The sequence below is a fragment of the Hypanus sabinus genome, chromosome 4 (assembly GCF_030144855.1).
Source record: "Hypanus sabinus isolate sHypSab1 chromosome 4, sHypSab1.hap1, whole genome shotgun sequence".
Taxonomy (NCBI): domain Eukaryota; kingdom Metazoa; phylum Chordata; class Chondrichthyes; order Myliobatiformes; family Dasyatidae; genus Hypanus; species Hypanus sabinus.
In genome coordinates this window covers 40142667-40166796 of record NC_082709.1, presented here as the reverse complement: position 1 = coordinate 40166796, position 24130 = coordinate 40142667, and the positions used below count along the sequence as shown (strand labels likewise).

The 24130-nt window shown below is 37.8% G+C and overlaps 1 protein-coding gene across 3 annotated transcripts in view; it reads right to left on the bottom strand.

The window, feature by feature from the left end:
• The window catches only part of myo1b (myosin IB), a 291804-nt gene that overhangs the window by 13467 nt on the left and 254207 nt on the right, over nucleotides 1–24130 (bottom strand). For 2 of the 3 annotated variants that reach the window (XM_059966898.1, XM_059966897.1), the window contains 7 exons: nucleotides 16468–16536; nucleotides 14556–14642; nucleotides 10457–10543; nucleotides 6664–6738; nucleotides 4783–4917; nucleotides 3777–3883; nucleotides 1956–2088 (listed from right to left, as the gene is read on the bottom strand). In XM_059966898.1, the coding sequence (XP_059822881.1) occupies nucleotides 1956–2088; nucleotides 3777–3883; nucleotides 4783–4917; nucleotides 6664–6738; nucleotides 10457–10543; nucleotides 14556–14642; nucleotides 16468–16536 (693 nt within the window). The remainder of the gene's footprint in view (nucleotides 1–1955; nucleotides 2089–3776; nucleotides 3884–4782; nucleotides 4918–6663; nucleotides 6739–10456; nucleotides 10544–14555; nucleotides 14643–16467; nucleotides 16537–24130) is intronic. The other variant, XM_059966899.1, reaches the window with a different exon arrangement.

The window sequence follows — 24130 nt, the reverse complement described above, 5'->3', positions numbered from 1 at the left end:
AGGTTAGAGTCAAAGTCAAACTTATTGTCATAAGTATAAGTGTGCATAGGTACAATGAAACACTTGCAACAATATCAAATTTGAAGTTCAAGGTAAATTTATTATGAAACCATAGATACATCACCATATATAGCCCTGAGGTTCATTTTCAAATACACAACCTACCATAAATGATACACCAGAAGCACCAAGACTCATAATATCACCATCGTCCATGATCCATGAAGATGAACTGAATTATCATCGGTCAGGGTCAAGAATCAGATCTCACTGTTCTACATCAGCCCAAAATGAATCTCATATTCTATCCACTGTATCACCAGACATCTTGGTTTTCCAATTAAAGTTGTGATCAGAATACAGATACTGTTGCTCAGAATTTTCTTACAGCTTCAGAATTTACATTCACACGAGATGTCTGCAGTTTAGTGTTATGGATCAGAAAGAGGCCCTTCCACCCATTTTGTCCATGTCAACCATTAAATACTCACCAATATCCTTCCCTTCTACCAGCACAGTCTATAATTTTCTGTGCCTTGGTGATTCAAATATTTACATAATACACCTTAAATGTTGTAAGGCTCTCTGCCTCATCCACTTTTTTAGAGTGCTTTCCAAATTGCAACCTCACTCTGGATGAGAGAAGATTTTTCCTTATATCTCCTCTAAGCTTATTCCTCACTTTAAACCTCAGCTTTGGAGAAAAGAATTACGATTGTCTATTCAATGATACCTATCACAATTTTACATACCACTATCAGCTTTCCCCTCAGCTTTTTCCCCACTTTAAAGAAAGCAAACACACAACTGAGACACATTATCCTAGGCAACATCCAAGTGTATCTCTTCAGGACCCTCTCCAGAGCAATCACACCTTCTCTGTACTGAGGCAACCAAATTTAGAAAATATATTGAGGCAGTACTTGTTCAATGAGATCATTTCCAGAATAGGATATGGCACATAGTGGTTGTGTTAATTAATGAGTAACCTTGACACAAATAAAATCTATCACACTATCTAGTTAATTTATTACAGTTACCTGAATAACCTGCATTGTTATATGTGTTGCCTTTATGGCAGTTATTTAGTTTATAATATTTTCGCTTAGTAATTCGTTTGTTAGCATTCTAGTTAAAGCTAGGATTGTTTAACGAAAATTCATTGTCTGTGAGATATCGCGGCATGCGATGACGTCACATCCGGTTTCGCCGCGTCCTGTGGGAAAATACCGGTTTGGAGAAACGGGAAGGTGGGGGTCGAGACATGTGCAAGCGCAAGCAGCAACGTTTTCTCTCTACGCACCAGAAACATTGTGAAGGCAACGTTGTGGTTTATGAGATAATCGATATGTTGAATTAAAATGTTAACGCCGATCTTGTTAAAAGTAACGACAGTCGATAATGTTTATGTTTTCGTTAAAGTGTATTTAAAGCAGTCAATGGCGTAGGTAGATTCTGACTGTTTGCTGCACTTTAATGTAATGTAGTTGTTGTAGTTTTACCTTGCAAGTATTTATGATGTAAATGTAATATTAAGAAGGAAATAACTGCTGTACAAATCTTGTATTGTTTTATCAACAGTTTTCACCATACATTAATGTGGAAGAGTGAATAGTAAATGGTTAATCTTACTGGGATCCTGTCGTCATTGACAAAGGTTTAACTCGGTGTTTAGCTCAGCGTTATCTTAACACGCCGAGCGAGAACACTACATTATAAATAAACCACCTGTCTCACTGCTGACCACAACAATAGAAATTCTCCTTCTGTATCTGGTTTAACTTGTAAGTAGTTGACTCTGAACAGTTTTCCTCAATTAATATTGTACTGGTATGCACCTACAGTCTACAGTGGTTTAAATAGGCCACTCACCACAAACTTCTCAATGATAAATACTGGTCTTGACATTCAGTAAAGTGTAAACATAAAATTACATAAAACAAACCCTCTCTTACCTTGCCGTTAGCTCTGTTAATTTTGTTTACAACATCTGCCAGAAGTATCTTCTCTTCGACTGCACCATTTAGCTTCTGGTATTTGGGGTTCTTACTGATTTCCAGATAATCTCCTTGAAAAGGTTGTGGAACGCTGCAGTAGAAAATTCCAAAAATAAAATTCATCAACTCCTTTTCAATTAGCTAGAACATCAAATACTGGAGGAAAGTTTCACTGTCTAGTCAAAGAGTTCAAGAATGATAGACACAATTCCCTATGAATGCTCATCAAATTAATCAACAAGCAACAATATTCTCACCGTTAATTCCTTTAATAGTTTTAGTTATATCTTCTTCTATTTTGTTTCAGAAAATAAATATAAATAAATTCTTCTGATCAGACAACTGCTTCTATGGCAAACGATGTGGTTTAAACTCTATTAAAGCCATTTGACCACTGTCACTAAAGGGTAAGATTGGTATCTTCTCTCTGAGAGGCACCAACATGCAGGATTCAGTTCCAGGTATAGGCAGGGTATGGCACATTAACTGAGCAATTATTGTTAATGTACAAGTAGAAATACAAGAGATGATTGATACGTTAGTGGGCTAAGGTAGAAGGAATCAAATTTAGAAAACCTAGCACATTTATTTTTCCTACATTTATACACGTAGTCTAGCAGTGGTAGAGCATACTGATCCCTTCTTTGTAGAAGTCGGTGTCTTGGACCTCCAGAAGTGGTCCACAGCAGGGGTGATTGATAAGTTCATGGCCTAAGGTAGAAAGAGATGTTATTAACTTCAAACTTTCTGCATTTTCACTCAAAGAGTTAAACCGCACATGTATGTAACGAGAGCTGTACAACTCATCTCCTTCTACCTTAGGCCATGAACTTATCAATCACCCCTGCTGTGGACCACCTGGAGGTCCAAGACGCTCCCGTTACATGCACGTGCAGTTCAACTCTTTGAGTGATAATGCAGAAAGTTTGAAGTTAATAACTCATCTCCTTCTACCTTAGGCCACAAAGTTATCAATCACCCCGCTGTTGACCACTTCTACAAAGAAGGGATCCGTATGCTCCACGACCACTGGACTAAGTGTGTACATGTGGGAAGGGACTATGTTGAAAAATAAATGTGCTAGGTTTTCTAAAATTGACTCCTTCTACCTTAGGCCATAAACTTATCAATCACCCCTCGTATTGATTGACTGCTTCATCATATTCCATCATCTCCTGATGCCTACACATATATGCACTTTCCACTGTAATTAAAATTAAAGGTGCTCTTCCCAAAATTGTAAGAAGATTTTAAGACAGAAGGTAATGAAAGATTATTGTGAATCGAGACATAAGGATTCACTTAGTAATATAAGTATGCCTTCATATTGAAACCTGTTGGATGATGAATTAATTATCATATAAGGTCATATTTTTTAAGATCAAATTGGGTAAGTATTTGAAAATTAAATAATGTGAAAAAGTGTGAGGAAAGAGCAACAAAATAGATACAGAGCAGAGCTTGTTACTTCCAGATGATTATTGTAACTCTTGAATGAATTGCACAATATATTTATGTTAGAGAATAGTCACGATGCTCATAGAAGTTTGTATGCATGACAATTTCAGTGTTCTAATTACTACCTTTCTTCAAATTAAAATGTATCTCTCTTTTTTGAGTGTTAAGAACTTAATTAATCACACAGCCAAAATCAGGTCATCTACAGGAGATGCATTATTGTTCACTGCATCATAATAACAATGAATACTTATTCACATCTAAAACACTGTGCTTATCAAGGGCAAACGAATGCACATGATGGCTGATATCAGCTATTACCTGTTGGTGTACAAAGCCTTTTTGTCCTTGAAAAGCTCACTTGCCTCAAGCTTCTCTTCAAAAGTGGCTTTCTTTTGGTCTGTGAACTGATCTCTGTATTTCTTGCACTGTAAACAATAGTTGATTATAAATATTATTTAATTTTTTCTTTTTAATTTTTCTACATTATACTTTGAACAGAGACTGAACAATGCACTTCAACTTTTACGCTGTCCAACAAATCATGTGTTATTTTGCTCTTAATGACACCAGAATACCAAAATACAAATCAAACAGGCAAAGAGATTTTTAAAACATTATTTTCAAAACGTGTGGTATATTCAGTCTATATTGTACAATCAAGTTAAAATCATTAATGTGGAATGCCTTGCATATAACCCTGTGATTTGTACTTTCTTATCTGTAACATCTGATGACATTTGGCACGATGTTTTACAACAAAGGCTTATCTTGAATCTTTCTTAATCATTAACTAATTCCTCCCAGCTTCAGAATGGGACATTCAGCTTGCAAGCAACTAGTAAACTGGTGCCAGTGTATCAGGCATTCTACATCATGATGTCAGTAAACAGTCATGCATTTGCACATACTGCTGAATCCATTGACAAGCATTACAGAAGAAGCAATTTTTTTCCCCTCAGTTTCCTGGTTCAGGGATTCTGAAATCAAAGCCACTGTAGATCGGAATTCACCGTCAGGGGAATGGAATTTGGAAATTAGGATTGGTTTGTCAATAAGGCTAGAAAAGGAGGAATTGGGGAAACAAGAGAATGTGGGGGACATTGTGAGAATGGTGTTTGAGGGAATGATGTAGTCAGGCAAATGGGGAGGGGAGGAATGAATGGGCAGAGAATGGAGGGAATGGGGGTGGGGTTTGACCAAATACATCACAGCAAGTGGAGTAAATGATTAGTTCAAGTGGGTGAGGTGGGGAGGACAAGGGAGAGGAAAAATGCACCGAAGTATTTAACTATGAATATCAAACAAATCTAATTTTGTTTTCTACCCTCCACAGATGGAAGATCCTCTTCAATTCTGTGTGTGTATTCTCCAGGAAAAGGTAAGGCCGCACTGGCCAAGTCTTCTCAGTTGGGGACAGTGAAGGCAAGTTCTTCTTCAGATCCACAAAATACTTCTGCATCTGGATTAATGCAAAAGCAGTACATTCCAGTTAGTGACTGGTGACAAGTCAGGATTAGTAACTATTCTCTCTGAGGACATGGCCCTTTCACATACTGTTTTTCAAAACAGAATACTGTACATGTCAATGGAAAACAAATTTCTTTGCCAGGACTACAGCACTTTGCCTCCCAGATCAAGGAACGTTGGTGACACGTGATGGCCTGCAGAAATAAAGCACTCTAGTTTCAGGATTTATGAGATCATGGTGAGGGTGATCCAGTGATGTCAGTTATGTCTGGAGTTCTACAACATGGTCACAACAATTTACTCTTTGCTCTTATTCCGACCCCCAATTACCCAATGTCTGAACACTTGGAAACTTCTGCATCTTGTCTTTAGGCATGGGACTGAATCCACATTCCAGATTAGCCAAAAACCACATATCTGTGAATAACCTTTCCCTGACCTTCATGACATGGCACTTTAAAAAGCTAATGCTCCAAATGGATTGTTGCAAATGAAAAAGAACAGCAGACACAGAGGCTTTTAGGGCCCTTTCAGACCTATTAATGCACACTTAGATAATCATACACAGTATAAAAAACTGCATTTAAACACCATTTTTATATGGGAAAGCCTTATCACTGATTCTAAACATCTATAGTTGTACCATTAATTCCTGTCTTTACTGACATTTTCCTCTTACTTAAGAATGGGGTCATACTTTCAATGTAATTTATTTGAGAGTTGTGGACACAGCTCAACATATCACAGAAACCAGTCTCCTCTCTAGGGCCTCTGTCTATGCTTCTTGCTAAGACAGTACAACAGCCAGCATAATCAAATACCCCACCCACTTTGGACAATTTCTCTTCTCTCCTCTCCCATCACTCAAAGGATACAAAAGACAGAAAGCATGTATCACCAGGGTCAAGTCCAGCTTCTATCCCACTGTCATCAGACTCTTGAAAGGACCTCTTGTGCGATACAATGGACTCTTGCCCTCACAATCCACCTCATTATGATCTTGCACTTTATTGCTTACCTGCACCGCAGGTTTTTCAGTAGTTGTTACACTTTATTCTCATTTGTTTTACCTTATTCTAGCTGAGTGCACTGTGTAATGATTTAAACTGTGTAAACAGTATGCAAGACAAGCTTTTCACTGATTTTTAGTACGTGTAGCTATAGTATACCATTGCCAATTTTTACATTTAGTTTAGTTTTCAGAGCAGGCTGGAATGCTTAATATCTACCTGAAAAAATAGGCAGGACCATGTTCTGGAGTCAAGGCAAAGTGCTGGTTTACCTTGATTATAAGTGCTTAATAATTACTTTAGAGTTTTACTAAGTAGCCCTGACCTTGAGGGGAACGTGCTATCAGTATAGGTTGACTCATACAAAATGGTGGAAACAAAGAACCCCACTTTCTCTCTAGCATCAAGACTATAGCATCTGAAACTGGATATCAAATATGTCAACTACAAATTTGGATAGGTTTTTATTTATAGATATGTATTGTTTTTCTCCTAATGGTACAACTAATATTAGTTTAATACATTTATTAGATTAATCTTAACTTCTAGATGATAAAATTACAATTGTTTCATTGAAGTTACTTGCTGTTCGTAAATGATGATTACTTCTAAATATTGCATTTTCTCGCCATATGCCAGAAGCCATGAATAAGCCTTTAAATTTGATAAGCCAATAAGCTTTTAAATTACACAGCAACTAGATATACAATATTTTTTTATCAACTTACAATTTTTTGCATGGTAAAATTATAGATTTTCCTGCCTGCGTTTGCACGAAAGAACTTTCTATATGCTCTGCGTACCTATGGAAAGAGCGGAAATAGGCAGATAGGCAATTAATACCAGTGCGTTTTTTAAAAGTTTTTTTGTGAACTACCATCCTATCCATGACAATTAAGAGCAATTTCCTCAAGGAATCTACCATTGACAGGAACAGTTGAATTCAGAAGTCACTTGGATAATATTTAGGAATCTTAAAATCAATTCAATTTCACCAAAAAAAATCAAAACCAATATTACTGAAAGAATTAAACTTGCGTTGCAACAGACACATGTAACATACAATCTGCGAATGGAAATGTTAGCAAAGGATTGGGTACCAACAGCAGGTTAGTGTACTGGTTTCAGAATATTGCAAAAGTATGGCTCACAGGTAAATATGTATACTCACAGCTGTTGAAAGTATAATTATTACACTTTATAGCATAAATTTTATGGCTTTAACATCACCCTAAAGATTAGAAATAGCAAGACTCAAGAAATTTGCTAGTTCGAAAGCAGAATTTACAAGTGTGTATCCCAGCTTCTAGTGATGCATTTGAATATTAGGCTCTTTTCTGAGTTCAAGCAAGTTGCAGTTGAATCATGTGAACGTCTAGGAATGCAACTGATGAATCTTTCTTGATTTCTGTGAATTTGATTGAGATAATGTTCATAGATGTTCCATCTGAGTCTATGGAGTATGGTTTTGCTTCAGGTCACAAGACGTATTTATCTTGCAAATGGCAAAAATGATGTACATAGGCTTGAATCCACAAGAAAAGCCCAATTTCTTTAGCTCTGGTATACAATGAATAGGATAAGAGTGCAATTGTGTGTCCTTCTAGTCACATCCCATCTGGCATTCATTATTAAGAGCATTCCAAGTTCTACCTTATGTTGTGTAAAATCCCACCTAATCTTTTCCCCAGATTTTTTTTATCCTGTTAGGACTATGTCTCACAACATTTAACCTGGAAATCAGACTTGGTATGGAGTTATATGCTTGCTGGGTGTATTAGAAAGTTCAGATAGGATAGTAAAGTTATCCAGTAGGGAAAGGATAGCAAAGTTAATCCTAAAGCAGTTTTCCAACAAAACCTGGATCTTGAAGTATATATGCTACTGGAGTAACAGTGTGTCATTTGCGCTCCCGACCTTAATTATTCAATAAGATCACTGTCTAATAAGATGCCCATTATTAAGGATCCCCATCACCCAGGGCATGTTCTTTTCTCACTGTTACCATCAGGTAGAAGATACAAAAGCCTGAAGGCACACACTCAGCAATTCAGGAACAGCTTTCCCTCTGCCATATGATTCCTAAATGGACATTGAACCTGTGAACACAACCTCACTTTTTTAAAATATATATTATTTCTGTTTTTGCACTACTTTAAAACTATTCAATATATTATTGCAATTGATTTACTTATTTATTTATTGTTCTTTGTATCAAATGCCGGTGATAATAAACCCGATTGTGATTCAGATTCTGATTCTGAAGACCCTGGCTGATCTTTAACGCAGACTCCATATTTCCTTAATATTCAGAAATCTATCCATCTCTGCCTTAACATACCCAATGACTAAGCCTGCATGGTTCTCATGAGGAGAGAATTCCAAAGACCCTATACTCTCTGAGTGAAGAATCATCCAGAATGTCTTTAATGATTATCTCCTTATTTTGCAGATACTTCATTCAAGGGATATATCATACCTGTTCCACCATGAGAGGTTCTGTAATAATTTAGTTTGTTTCAATGAGACAACCCCTGTTTCCAAATTCAAGACTCTATCTGCTTAATCATTTTGTCATAGCTCAAACTCTTCATCCCTGGAATTAATTAGGTAAAGCTCTGTTGTACTCCCTCTGTCCCAAATATATCCTTTCTTAATTAGGGAAACCAGATTTTTGCTCAAAAAATCAGTGACATTAATATCACTCCCCATGTTATTCCATAAAACATCTTTAGTCTTGTACTCCAGTACTCTTGCAATAATGGACAACATTTGCTTTTCAAGTTATTTGCAGTACCTGTATAACTTAGTGATTTGTATAAGAATACCCAAGTCCCATTGAACAGCAACACCTTTCATTCTCTGAACATTTAAAAATACTTTGCACTGGGCAGTTTAAACTTTGAGCTTAAATTTAGAAAGGAGAAATAAAAATGTGTTGAGTTAACTTACTTTCCTGGAACATACATCCTTTTTCTATTGATGTACCCCACCACACAGCAGGAATCATCAGGAATGCTGTGGCAATTATAGCATTAAGTGATGTGCCATGTGTTTGAATCTGTGATAACCCCATTGTGAGTTTATCATTTTAATGATGTCACGGCAGTTCATTGCTTCAGAAGCCCTTGCATACTCTCCCATTAGAAGGAGAAAGTAACATTCTCCTCATGGCAATGTTAACTAGAGTTCGGGTTTAATGTTTCTTTCATGTAGCATGTTGCCCATCCAATGATCTGGCTTTGTCGGCATAGAAAAGGACGAAGAGATGCAAGAGCACTAATGGAGCATTTATGACATATTGACGAAGGGAGAACAGGCTGTAGGTTGCCAGAGTTGTCAACGACCATAGAGTCCACTGTGCATTCCTCTGATCTAACTGATGCTAACAATTAGCCTTACAACCAAAGCCTGAGAATGCAAACGTTGCATTAATTCTCACTTGACATTTAAAACTCACAATAGTCTTTCAAATCAGCAGCAATGCTATTATGTTGTGAATAATTGCAATAGATACTACTATTTCCCTAAAAGTTACATTAACAAATTAAAGATGACACAATATTCTATGTACCCCACAACATCTTAAGCCAATAGTCTAACATAACCATGCACTAATGTTCTTCATGGTTTGTTTAGTCATGGTTTGGTGCTGTGTACTGAAAAGCCCTTGTGATGGGCCTGGTAACAGGATTTTAGGACAAATTACCAATCAGCTAAGTCTACAAATATCGTTTTAAAGCCAGCTGCAGAAATAGATGGTTGTGGACTCTTGTGCTGAAGCTTAAAAGAAAATATCACCACAGAATATTCGTAATCCCATACAGCAAGCCTCAAATAAATTTTTGATCAGGAATATCACCAATTAGTTAAGCATGAAACTGAACGAAATTAGCAAATTTGAAGGAGTTAAGTTTATCCAAAAGTGTACATGTGTGTGTTGAGCAGAGAAATATTTATGATGTAATTGAAAATCATAAAAACTAGAGACACCGTAAATCTAAAATAAAAACAGAGAATGTTTTAATATTCAGCAGATCAGGCTGCATCTGTGGAAGAGAAACAAATGTTCATGTTTCAGGTTGAAGAATCTTGATCAGAATGATTCTGTTCCATAGATGTGGCCTGACCTGCTAAGTATTTTCCATTTTTTCTGCTTTTCTGGATTATTCCTAGCTATGTACCTTTGACACAGTAAAAATACAAGAGTGTGAGTTACGTGAGACAACTGGTGTGGATGGCATTTGTTTACTAACTAGTTAAATAGTGACAGTTCACTTGTGTTTGAGTGCCAACTTCAATAAACTCCAATCGTGACAAGACACAGGTGTGTCACTGGTAAAGAGAAATGCTTTAAATTAACTTCAAAAAAACTTTGCTGGCTTCAGTTAAAGATATAGACAAAACAAATTTTACTGGACTTTCTGACTTAGGTTAGTAGAAGTCTGGAGTGATCAGGATTAGTGATTAACACAGTTTTCATCAGGATCAAATTTATAGGGAGATTGAATGGGGAAATACCTTCAGTCCAAGCCAATAAGCCCAAATGACAGCAACCGCATGTTTACGCCTGGCCTCCTCCTTCAGGCGTTTCAATTCTCTCCGTGCCTAGAAGGTCGCACATAACGGATGAAGAGATGGATTGGTAGGTATAAAAGTGAAGCAGATAAATAGAAAAGGATTGTTCCCAAAAGTCAGTAAAAGAAAATGAATTAAATTTGAGAAAGCATGCCACATGAGCAGGTTTAAAAGTCCACACACAAGCATGGTTGTAGAATAATCAACAGAAAATGCTGTATATTAAACACCACAACGTAAGTTCAATTACTGAATACTCTTCTCTGGAATTCCATAACAACAGCCACACTAAACTCAACATCTGTATACCTGTGTGTTTTGTTATTGGTCAGTTAGAAGTCTAAGTGTGAAACACATTACAATTTGAAAATCAAAGTTCAGGGATCCACTTATGCAGAAATCACGTGGGAATTTAACTTGCTGAAACTATTTTACTTGTTCAATAGTAAACTTCTCAATTGGACCAGGTTTTTATTGAATGTTCCTTGTAAAGTTGTCAGGTGCCAAATGGGAACCACATCTGCCCGTAGTACCTCTCCTTCCCAGATTTCATCGAACAAGATTAACCAGCTTTGACAATCAGGTCTCCAACAAAGAGTTGGATTGGTTTTGGACAACTATTTCCAAATGAGCATTGTCATCACTCCTGAAGATCTCATTCTTTCAATTGCTCATTTACTCTCACCTCTTCATCTGCTAAGTAACATTTCCCTTTGAGACTGACAACTTGGACCTTGTGCCATATCTTTCTGTAAATGGCAATGGTAAATGCTACTTAAAGTGTATTAGTACACAGGAACTTGAGCTGACCATTCAGTTCCAGGATCTGTTCTGTGCACAGTGGACTTTTCCTCCTTCCTTCTAAATTCACCATACACCTGGACATGTCTTCATATCCCTTAAGATTACATTGCAAAGAGCCAGTGTGACACTGGCCATCTCAATTTCTCCATAGCTTACTTACACTCCTTTCCTCTTCCAAACCTGCACCAGTTTTGCACATTAAGACCAAAATTATCATACATGTTGACTCTAGTGTATTTAATATTCAGTAATATTGTAAATATATTGTTTAAGCATTGTTTGTGCTTTACATAATTCATTATGGGTTATGTGTAGAAGTATGTGAATGGCATACGTCATTACACCACCATGTCAGATGTGTATGCCCCACCAAAGTAAAACTAAATGTACACCCATTATCACTGGCTCCCTTGATTTTCTTTCAATTGGTTTTATGTTTTGGAGTTACAATCCAAGAGATTTTTGCTTTTTCCCCAACAGAGACTTAACCAGTCCCCCTCCACCACCACTCTTTACTTGACTGAACTTGTTCACATTGAACAATTTCTCCTTTAACTCCATTTAGTTCACCTAAGGTGTATAACAATGAGAACATGCACGAGTCCAATCTATCTCTGTCTCTTTGTTTCAGGCCCCTTCCCTGACCTATGTCTGGTTTATCAATCACCATGACGACGATGGTTCCTGCTGTCATACAGAATGCAAAGGTTTTCTCATCTTCGCTATCAGAAGCAATGTTTATTGACAATGCATAAGGGAACAGCAAAAGGTGATGTTTCTGGTGCTGGTATCATTCTGGAAAGGTTTTGTTTAAAGTGGGTGGAAGCTGAGGACAAGGAGAAAGATATGGTCATTGGTGGGAGAAGAGGCAATGAGAGCAAAACCACTGGAAATACAACAGATATATTTCAGAACCTAGCACAATCCAGAGACTGAAACATTCCATTGAGATGTAACAGTGACTCACTTGTAGCACTTATTTTAGCATAATGTGTTTATTACTCTCCATATAGTCTACTTTACTTTGGGCAATCTAAATCAAATTAGAGAATGGCTTTGCAGAATACATCAGTTCAATATACTAGGGTGATGCTGAAATTTCCATTGCCAGTTGCTAATTCTCCACTTTACTCCACTCTGATCCTGCTAACTTAGTTTCCGACATTCCTCAAAGATGACACACATTCAAACAACAGCACCACATTTTCTAACAAGGTATATTGCTACCTTCTAGGCTCAAAACTGTATTTAACTATTTCATTTAGTCAGCCATCCCAGTCTCATGATTGCTACTTTATTGAATATTCATCAGTCATTGGCTAGTTTTGCCACTAGCTATTTATCATTTAAAAGAGCTAAGCAAGAAGAAAACTTCAAAACTTCCTTCCCAACCTTGCTGTTACAATATAGGTAGAAAGAAAAATTGCTTCAACTTAATTCATCCAAAATACTGCACAATAATTCCTCAGGTTCCTTAAATGTTTCAAAGGAAATGTGGACATGAGAATTCTAACTATAATTACAGATAAATCACCCTTTCTGCACCATGTTTTACACTGATGAAGCACATATCTCTAACTCTTGTCTGCCAGTTAGGATATAGGTTTTGATGGAGAAGGTGTGTAAAATTGGACAGTATACTGATTGTTACCTGGCTCAAGTGGAAAATGTCACAAGTCCTACTTATTCCATTACTTGCAAAAATGTACTTGATTATTTCCCAGGGCATGGAACACAGAAAAGACCAAGTCTCTGAGGTATTCCAGATTGTGAAAGGTTTCCTGACATCAGTCCTGAGCCACAGTTTCATATCATGCCCAGGCTTTGAATGTCATGGAATATTAAAACATGGGACATTCTAATAATAGATTTTTTACTTGGAGGAATGGAATTTCTCTTCAGCTATGTTAATCCGCACTATAATTATGTCTATTTGGACATAAATAAACCAACAATATTACACAACTGAGTCTGCTTGGGTATAAAATTAAAGTTCTGACCTTACCCAAGTATGTACATTCTTCTCCATATCTATCCCAGACATTGACGTAAATTTAGCAGTCTCAAACATATTATACTCACCCTTCCTACATTAGGTTCTCTATAGTGTTAGTACAGAGCAATGTAAACTCAAATGTATCGTCAGAGAGCAAAAAAGACAACTGGAACCTGAGGTCCCATGAGGCTTTGATTGGGTATCCAGGCAAAGATTTGGAGAGAAGTAGGGCAATGTTGCAATCTTCCATTGTCATCCCTTCCCTGCTGCAATCTCAAACTCTTCTCTCAGTCCTCTGCAAATTTAGCACCTCCCCTCCCTTTCTGCCCCATACATATAACCATACAGATTATTACTATGCACATGTGCCATGATTTGTACAAGAGGGGCCAGGGTGAGCTCTTCTTCCAACTCTTTTTACCTTCCCTTTTCCTTTTGGCAACTTGGCTAAGTCTTTGCAGCAGAATACACTGCAATGTCAACTTGTTGACCATTGCAAATAATTAACTTCACTGAGGAAGTATGCAAAACTACTTTCTTTCACATGCAGGATAGCAACTATTGTTGACCAAAGTACTACCCAGCTAGGTAGCACAGTAACGTGAATCATGAATGCTGAGTAACATTTCACAGTTAAAATAACATCAGACCTTGAAACAATAACTGTAGTTAGTAAGGCGCAGTGATCTTTCACCCACAAAATGCAGTTTTCCAGTTAACACATCGCATGCTGCATTGTACAATGGCATGCAGCAGATTATTGCATTAGCAAGCTAACATTTCTGAAAGGGGGTATTGCTGGTTTCATCATGCTTTTATCATGAGCACGGGATATATTAATAGTTAAGAGTATAAGACAGAGGGGTGTGAAGGATGACTGTTGCAGAGATGAGGGCTGATATTGTGAAATACCTCGTATCCAAGCCAGTAAGCCCAAATAACAGCAATAGCGTTTCTATGCTTAGCCGCCTCCTTCAGTTGCTTCAGATCCTTTCGGGCCTGAATAGTTATTACAGAGAAAAGTAGCAGAGGGGAGAAAATGGAAGCAGTACAAGAGAAATTAGCTGAAGCCAAGAGTAAACAATTTCTTTTAAATAAACATTGAACAATTATGTGAAAAGAAAGAGCTTCTTCCATGGAGAGGTGGACACATTAAAGTTGCTTCAGTTTGAAGTGGTCAGGAAATGAAATGAGTTTCAATAGTCCATAGGTGACCCCACAGGAAATAGCAACTCTTCGTACCTGAGTTCCTCGCCAATAGGCTGCAATTGTTGTAGCTGACTCCTCACAACGCTTCTGGTGTTTTAGTTCCCGCAAAAGCTTGCGTGCCTATAGTGGGGAAGCGGGGGGTGTGCGTGGAGGAAAAGTAAACAAATATAGAATCCATCGTTTTTGTAGAGAAGATATCTTCCCCTTAACGTGATGCACATCGTCTGTAGTATCTCATTGAGCCTTGATAGCAGCACCGTTCACTTTTCAACAATCCTGATTATGTTGCTATGTGCTTGGCTGGAAATCACTGAGTGCTGAGCACAGAAACAAGCCCTTTGGTGCAACTTGCCCATGCTTACTGTAATGTATATCTATGATAATCCCTTTCAGCCACATTAGATCCCTATGTCTGTCCTCCTTTCTTATCCAAAGTACCTGTCCAAATGTCTTTTAAACATTCCAGTTGTATCCGCCTTTTCCATTTTCTCTGGTAAGGCATTCTATATAATCATTACCCTTTATGTGGAAAAACTTCCCCCTTAGAATGCCTTTAGGTTTCTCCCCTTTTGCCTTAAACCTATGCAGTCTAATTTTAATCTCCCCTGTCCTGAGAAATAAAATACTGACCATCAATCTTCATAATCATATAAACTTCAATAAGGCCATCTCTCTCCTTCCCACAGTCTTATAAGAAAAAACACATCCTATCAAATCTTTCCTTGTATCCAAAGTCCTGCATTTCAAGAAACACCATGGTGATTTTCATCTACACTCTTTGGCTGCCACTTCTTTACTGTAGTCAAGGGCAATCAGAACTGTGCATCATCATGTGTAGCCTCATCAAAGAACAGTACAGGAGCTAATCCTACCACCAACAACATCTGCATCAACCATGATATCAGTCTAATCCTATGAGCCTGCTCACACTCTGTATCCGTCTATTCACTGCCTGTTAGTGTGACTGTCTAAATGCCTCAAACATTGTAATCATATCTGCTTCTACCACCTCCCCTGGCAGCAAATACCAGACACCCACCACTGTGTAAATAAAACCTTGCCTTTCAAATCTCCTTAAAACTTTCTCTCTCACACCTTAAAATTATGCCATCCGATATTTGACATTCGACCCTAGGAAAAAAAGACAATCTATACTCAACAGCCACTTTATTAGGTAGACCTTCTTGTTTTACTATGACAAAGATTATCATCAATGTGATGGACCCAAATCTTACAATTTATAATTAGCAAAACCATCTTTTCTAACTTTTGTACGTCAGCTTTCACTATGAACCCTTTAGTGTCCCTTTCAGCTGTACGTAAAGTGTGACATTAACACAACATGTGAAGTTTGCCATGCAACAAATCGGTGATGTGATTTGCTTACAATTGAGTTTCCGTAATGACGACCAATCAACTGACTGATAACATAAAAAGGCCAAACATTCTGAGAGCACACCACAATTAACAGCACACTGATGATGTCTCTATGTATAGTGACGAAAAGTTTGCAAGAAAATTGCCAAGATCAGAGAACCCTTTTTGAATAAGGGAACATTTGCTGTCTTGCATGTCACTCAACACTAGATGCAAAAATCTCTGTCAGTGCCCCAGCAATCTCTTCTTTTGCTTCCCACAGCATCTTGGAATAGAAATTAAACATCAGATCTTCTATCCATCTCAAAAGCCCTTTTTAATACAAATAACTCTCATGTAGATAACCTTAATGTGGTGCAGAACTAATAGTCATTTACAATGAGTGGGTCTTTCATGATTTGAATACTTTCTATGCTTTTGGGGTCTGGATTAAGAATTCAGGTAGCTATTGTTCCATTCTAATTAAACTGCTTAAATTCAAAATGAAAAAAGTCTTACGCATTATATGACTTACTGGAACGTACAGCAAGAACTTTGAAGGTAAGTTATTTTTTCTTTTGAAACTTACCTTCCATCCTCTGATATATGACTGAATAATTTTGGTCACCATCTTCAGCCTTAGATATTTCTTCTGTTGCTATATTGAAAAAATATTATAGATTAAAAACTTTGTTAGTTTCTCAAAGCTAACATAGCACCAGGGGAAATCCTTAACTCAGGCTGATAATAACCTATTAAATGATCCCACTCTAATAAGAATTGGTGACCAACTGGCCAAGTGAGAAAACGTGCCATTCTGGTTAACATTATCCTTACTTTCATTCCCAGTTAATTGAGACAGATATTTTACAAGTGGACACAATTGCCAGAATGAGAAACTTACAAAATTTGCTTCCATTGAAGTAAACAGATCAGGGATTAGGACAGAGAAAACAAAGCTAACCAACATCCATTGCTAACAAAGTAGCCACTGACATAAACATGGGCCGCTGATGAGGACAATACTAAGTGAACTATACTTGCATTGCTCAATGGGCTCTCTCATTTCATAAAGACTTGGGTGAGGTGTGTGGGTGAATAGCCCACATAAAACCAAAGCATGGCATAAGTCAACATCCAAAAAAAGGAAAAGGGAGTTTGTAAATAAAAACAACACACAAAACATCCTGGAGGAACTCTGCAGCCCAGGCAGCATCTATGGAAAAGAGTAAACAGTTGACTTTTCGGACTGTGACCCTTCATCAGGCCAGGTGAAAGATCACAGCCCGAAATGTCGATGCTTTACTCTTTTCCATAGATGCTGCCTGGCCTGCTGAGTTCCTCCAGCATTTTGTGTGCGTTATTTTGGATTTCCAGCATCTGCATATTTTCTCATGTTTGAGTGTAAGTAAAATCATTCCTGAAGACATAAACCATATTTTCTAAAGAATTGATTTTTGCTCTATTTCATTACAAGTGATTGATGTGGACAATGATTGATGAGGATGCTGGCACTTTCATTTTGATCCAACAGCAGAACTTGGAAATCTTCTACTTGCTGGTAGCTGTTGACTGGGAACTTCCTGGCATTAGAATTCGTAAGGAACCTGATAGAAGAGCATTAACCTTCAGCAGTTATGCCAGGGGATCGGTCTGTTGAATAGGGACTCCACTTATTTCAATGGAGAAAAATATCTCCAAAGGACCAAGGTAACTATCGGATAATTTACAGATTTTCAAATTATAGACATAAATATGCTAAGTAGAATATTAGGTGTTTTTATAATTTTATAGCATGAGAAGCTGAGACATGGCCTTGCTGCCTGCCAAGGGGTTTCTAAACTGTTTTTAAGGCAGATCAACTCACACAAAATGTTGGAGGAATTCTTGTGTTTTGAGGGCAGAGCTTATTCTGGACTTATCAACATACTGACATTATCCTGCGAAATGTGATATTTCAGGTTACCTCATGGTCTCCCTGATGATTACATCTGCATGAACTGCACCCAACTTCAACTCCTGACTGACAACAGTCGAGGAACTGGAGCTGGGGCTGGATGCACTCAGGACCATCTTAGAGGATGAAAAGTTTATAGTTGAGTCTTTTGCTGAGGTGGTCACACCCAGATAGTAGATGGGTGACTACCAGTAAAAGGAAGGGGAGTCAGCAGTGCCTCCCTGTGGCTATTCTCCTTAGCAACAAGCCTCTTTGTATAATGCTGGGAGGGGATGACCTATCAAGGCAGAACAATAGCAGCCAGGCCAGTGGCACTGAGGTTCTGCAAGGAAGGGGAAAATCAGGCAGTTTTAGTGCTAGGACTCTTGATAGTTAGGGCGATGGATAGGAGATGCTGTGCTCTTGAAAGAGAAGCTAGAATGTTGCTTACCAGATGCTACAGTCTAGGATGCCTCAGAATGTGTGCAAAAGATTCTCAAGGGGGAGGGGATCAGCCAGAGGTCAAGGTGCAAAGGGGTAAGAGATCTTGCACAGTAAGTATAGGAAGTTAGGGAAAAGGCTGAAAGACAGGGCCTCCAAGGTAGTAATCTCTGGATTACTCCAGTACAACATGCTAGTCAGGGCAGAGGCAGAAATAGGATGATGGTACAAATGAATGAGTGGCTGAGGAAATGGTGCATGGTGCAGAGTTTCAGATTTCTGGATCATTCAGGTCTCTTCTGGAGATGGTATGACTTGTATAAAAAGTTGCTCTTATTAAGGAGAACGTGCTCTGGAAGCTGAAAGGTCTGAAGGTAGATAAGTCATCTGGAACAGATGGACTACACTCCAGGATTCTAAAAGAAGTAGTTGAAGAGATAGTGGAAGCATTATTGACAATCTTTCAGCAATCACTAGATTCTGGAATGGTTCCAGAGGAATGGAAAATTAAAATATCACTCAACTTTCTAAAAAGGGAAGAAGAAAGGAAATTATAGGCCAGTTAGCCTGACTTATGTGGTTGGGAAGATGTTGGAATCTATTATTTAGGATGAGGTTTCAGAGCATTTGGAAGTACGTTATCAAGTAAGCCAGGATCAGCATGGTTTCCTTAAATCTTGCCTGTCAAATCTGTTGGAATTCTTTGTAGAAATAACAGGCAGGATAGACAAAGAAAAGTCAGTGGATTTTCAGACGGTCTTTGGCAAGGTTCACATAAGGAAAGATATTACAGGAAAGATACTAGTATGAATAGAGAATTAGCTAATTAGAAGGAAGCAAAGAGTTGGAATGAAGAGGTCCTATTCTGGTTGGCTTCTGGTGACAAGTGGAGTTCCATAGGAGTCAGTATTGATATGTTTTCATGATATTTCACATTGGCAGATGAAATATACTGCAGAGAATTATATGGTCATACACTTTGGTAGAAGGAATAAATGCGTAGACTTTTTTCTTATTGGGGAGAAAATTCAGATATCAGAGATGCAAAGGGACTTGGGAGTGCCTGTGCAGTATTCCAGTAACCTTGCAGGTTGAGTCAGTGGCAAGGAAGCTTTCATTTCAAGAGGACTAGAATATAACAGCAAGAATGTAATGCCGAGGCTTTGAAAGGCATTGGTAAGACCACACTTGGGAATATGTTAAGTACTTATCTGAGAAAAGATGTGCTAGGATTAGAGAGGGTCCAGAGGAGGCTCATGAGAATGATTTTTGGAATGAAAACATTAACATATGAGGAGCGTTTGAAGGCTCTGGGCCTATATTTGCTGGAGTTCCGAAGAATGAGGAAGGATCCCATTGAAACCTATTCAATATTGAAAGGCCTAGACAGAGTGGGCGTGGAGAGGAAGTTTCCTGTAGTGGGTGAGCATAGGTCAAGAGGGCACAGCCTCACAATGGTAGGATCTCCATTTAGAGCAGAGATGAGAGTGAATTTCTTTAGCCAGAGTGTGGTGAATCTATGGAATTCATTGCCACAGATGGTTGTCAGGGTACCAAAAGTTACATGGACAAGGCAGGTGAATGGGGTTGAGAGAGATACTAAATCAGCCATGGAGTAGGACAGACTCAATGGACCAAGTTGTCTAATCCTGTTCCTGTGTCTTTTGGTCCTATGACATTTTGAGAAGCTATGCTACTGTGGTGAGCCTCATCATTAGGTCTGAGCCAGTACTTAGTAACAATAGCTGACAATAGTGGATCCATAAGCACACACACAAAAATGTTGAAGGACATCAATAGGTCAGGCAGCATCTATGGAGGGATATAAGCAGTTGTCGATTCAAGCTGAGACCTACGTATTCATGCTGAAATGTTGACTGTTTATTCCCTCCCCCCATCGTCACTGAGTTGCTCCATTATTTTGTGTGCTTGGCTCAAGATCTGTTGCACCTGCAGAATTTCTTATGTGCCTGGAAATCTATAAAAGATGCATGTGCCTTAATCAAATGAATTATGCTAAATGTGAGCAACACTGCTTGCAACAAACTTGGATGTGATTATTACATAGCAGTTTACAAAAGCTTGACATGTCCCAGAGTCCTTGAAAACAAAAAAGGTAGAACAATGAAACACCAGTAGCTTTTTATGCATTTTCATGTTTTTCTCCGATTGGCTCCTCAGTCTGACAAGAGAACAATCGCCAAATTGACAAGTTTCATAGTACTCTAATTCAACCATTTCTCACTCCCATCATGGCTTGACGCAGGCAGTGTTAATTGCCTTCAGCAGTGTGGGAACAATGTACTTTTAAAACCTATTCACCAGTGCAGGTGCAAGCGATTTCACTGGGAATGGGATGCTGGTGGAGTGGGAGGACAGGATAAAGGAAGGTCTTCTAAAATAACTGAAACCTCAGGGATATTTCAAAAGAACAGTGTTAACATTTTGAAGGCCTGATCTTACAGTCCTAATCTGATTTAGGACAAAGGATGATACCTTCATTATATTTATTCAAGTTATTGAATTTGCTCTTCAAGAATTTACTACTCAACACTACTCAAAAATCTAAGATACAGAATAAATTCACCCTCACAAAACATGTGTGAGAAAGAATTAAATACACTCAGAGGCTGCTTTACTCCATAAATCCGTTTGTTAGTGCAAATATCTAATCAATCAGGTAGCAGCAACTTAATGCATTATGGTCAAGAGGGTCAGCTGTTGCTCAGACCAAACATCAGAATGAAGAAGAAATGTGATCTGAGTGTCTTCAACCATGGAATGTTTGTACGTGCCAGATGGGGTGGTTTGAGTATCTCAGAAACTGCTGATCTCCTGGGATTTTCACACACAACAGTTTCGGGAGTTTACAGAGAATTGTGCAAAAGACAAAAACATCCAGTGAACGGCAGTTCTGTGGGAGAAAATGCCTTGTTAATGAGAAAGGTCAGGGAAAAATGACCAGATTGGTTCAAGCTGATGGGAAGGTGGCAGTAACTCAAATAACCACATGTTAGTTTCAACAATGGTGTGCATCTCTGAATGCACAATACATCAACATTGTTCCCACACATCTCAACGCAGCAGAACACCATAGTTACACACTCAGTGACTACTTTATTAGGTACCTAATAAAGTGGCCATTCAGTGAATACATATAAAAAATATATTTTTTCAATGAATACATCCTGACAGATGTGCAGGTGACATAGTTCTGTATTATGGATAATTGCAATATAGCCTGCTTTCTTTGAATGCAACCCTTTCAACTGTAGTCACTTTCCTGCCAAAATTTGTTTCTTTCTTCAATTCCACCTCTCCTTTAATCCAATATTTCTTTTCCTTTTCATTCATCTTTCTATGCCTAACTTGATTCCAACTTATCCCTCTCCTGATCCATATTTCTCTGATTATTTCTCAGTTCCTGTTGACTTTATCGTAGGAATAGCAGATTGTACTTCCAGTAACTTAGAATGCAAAATTTTCCACCACCCAAAATGAGGCAAAATAAAATCAAGCAAATGGATAACGATCCAATGACTGTAAAAATGGTACTTTTTCATTCATATTGTATAAGACAGGACTGAGAGAAAATCTCACTCGTATTTCTCCTTCCAAGTCTTTTATATTCACAATACAAAGCAATAAGGCAATGCTTGCTGAGGTGATGAAAGAAAATTTCAAACACTGCTCTATAGAAAAAGACATAATAATAAGGGCTAGCCTTGGATTTTCATATCATGTTAATGTATAGCCCGACAGTCAGGGGACTGTTGAAGGAATTGTTCTTCCGGGAATATTTAATTGCAGGTGTCTAATGACTTCCAAGGTCATATCCAAATGTGATCTCTTATACTTCCTTCATTCCACAGGGAAACATCAGTAAAACTTAACTTTTGCACACTAGTACTGCAGTAAGGTGCAATATTTATTGGGTTTTAAACCTCAATGCATTGACCATCACCCAGATCAAAAACACATATTATAACCCTTCATATTACGTAGTTTATATTGTTTTAATAAAACAATGTGTTTATTTTGTCATTGCATTTACATGACAGTAGAAACATGTTCAGACTTGCTGTAACTCTTTGTGTTGAGAATAATGTCTCAACTTCAAAAAACGGTTTATTATTTCATTACAGATAGATCTCACAGGGGAACTGTCCAATGCTTTCCTACTGTTTGGTAGCAGTAATGTCAGAATTACTGTGCATAGCTGATTTGAAAAATTTGTAGTCAAAGTGGGGAAAAGCATCCACAAATTGCAATGGATGATAAAATAATTTGTTTCACAATCATTTTCCCCACATTTTCCATTTTAGTGCCATAGGATTTGCTTGGAAAATGCTGCCAGGTTTGATGTTGATATGATTAAGTGTATGTTAATTAGACACATGGAGCCATGAAGCATAGAAACATCACAGAAGCTGGCTCAACTTGTCCATGTTGACCAGGATGCCAATTTAAGGTTATTCGTTTTGCTTGTGTTTGGCCAATAACTCTCTAAAATTTTCCTATCCTTGATTGTTCAGCAATTTGAGGCAAATAAATGAAATATTAAAACTAGCAATGAATGATAACCTCTGGCTAGAGATTCCGTCATTAGCTTTCGGAAGTGAGAGTTCATGATTTGACCTCAGAAATTGCATATTTCTATGTTTAGAAAAGTAATTAAAATACTGCTGAAAATTTAAACAGGTATTTACAGAGAAGGAACTTCTGCTTTCTCCTAAGATTTTCAATATTCCCAACCTATAAGGACACGACTTTAGTAAAGATACTTTGATAACTAAGGTACTTTGAACTTTGAAATCCATGTAAAGAGCAATACATAAATTATAGCCCTTTGAGTTACTGAAATTTCCATTACTTATTCACAAATTACTACTTAAAACTCTTGAGATACGGAATAACTAAATATGTTTGAGCAAAAAGTAAATATATCACAAAAGGAGAGATTTTTCAACAAATACATCTTGACACTTTTTTTTCCCCTTTCTTTCTTTCTTTTTTATACATCCTGACACTTGAGCAGGTGACTTTGCAATATGGATATTCACAATACGGCCTGCTTTCTGGGAACACAAACCCTCCAACTGTAGTAATTTTTCTGCAGGAGTTTGTGTTTTTTTGGTTTCTTTTCTGTCTATATCTTAATACAATATTTCTTTCCACTTTCTGTGCATAATTTGATTCCAACTCACCCCTTTCCTTTCCATTTATTCCATTTCTTTCTCAGTTCCTGCTGACTGCCAGTTATTTAGAATGCAAATTTTTTCTCCACTCAAAATGAGGAAAAATAAAACCAAGGAAATGGATAATAATGCAAAAGGCACCAACACTATGAAAATGGTGCTTTTCTTCATTGATCCACGAGATCACCATGAACTGGGCTGCTGCTTCTCCCAGATGAACAAAAAAAGAAGGAAATTCCTTATAGTACTCACTGTTTGGATCTTTCCTGAGACCTATAATCCTCCAAGTCATTTGACCTTCTCCAACTCATGTCTCTTGTGAACTCCAGATAGCATCTGTTCTACCAATGACAATGATCCAATGAAATACCACACCTAACCCATTTCTACCTTGTTCCTCTTTGAAAAGATTCATTAGAATTTATTTGTAATCTTGTCCTAATGTGGTTCAGCTTCAAATTTTATTTACCAATGTTCCTATGAAACGCCCTGGGCTGTTTTTTCTCTTTAAAAGTGCAGTGAAAATATTGGTGGTAATTGTTGCTGCCCCTACTGCTCTGCTGTAGCAGGAAACCTGTAAGTGTGGCGCCTGACATTGGTATGCCAGAGTTTCAATGACAAAAGCAAGGAACCACAGAGAAGGACAGAGCCTCCAGCATTGACTCTTCTTAAAAGCA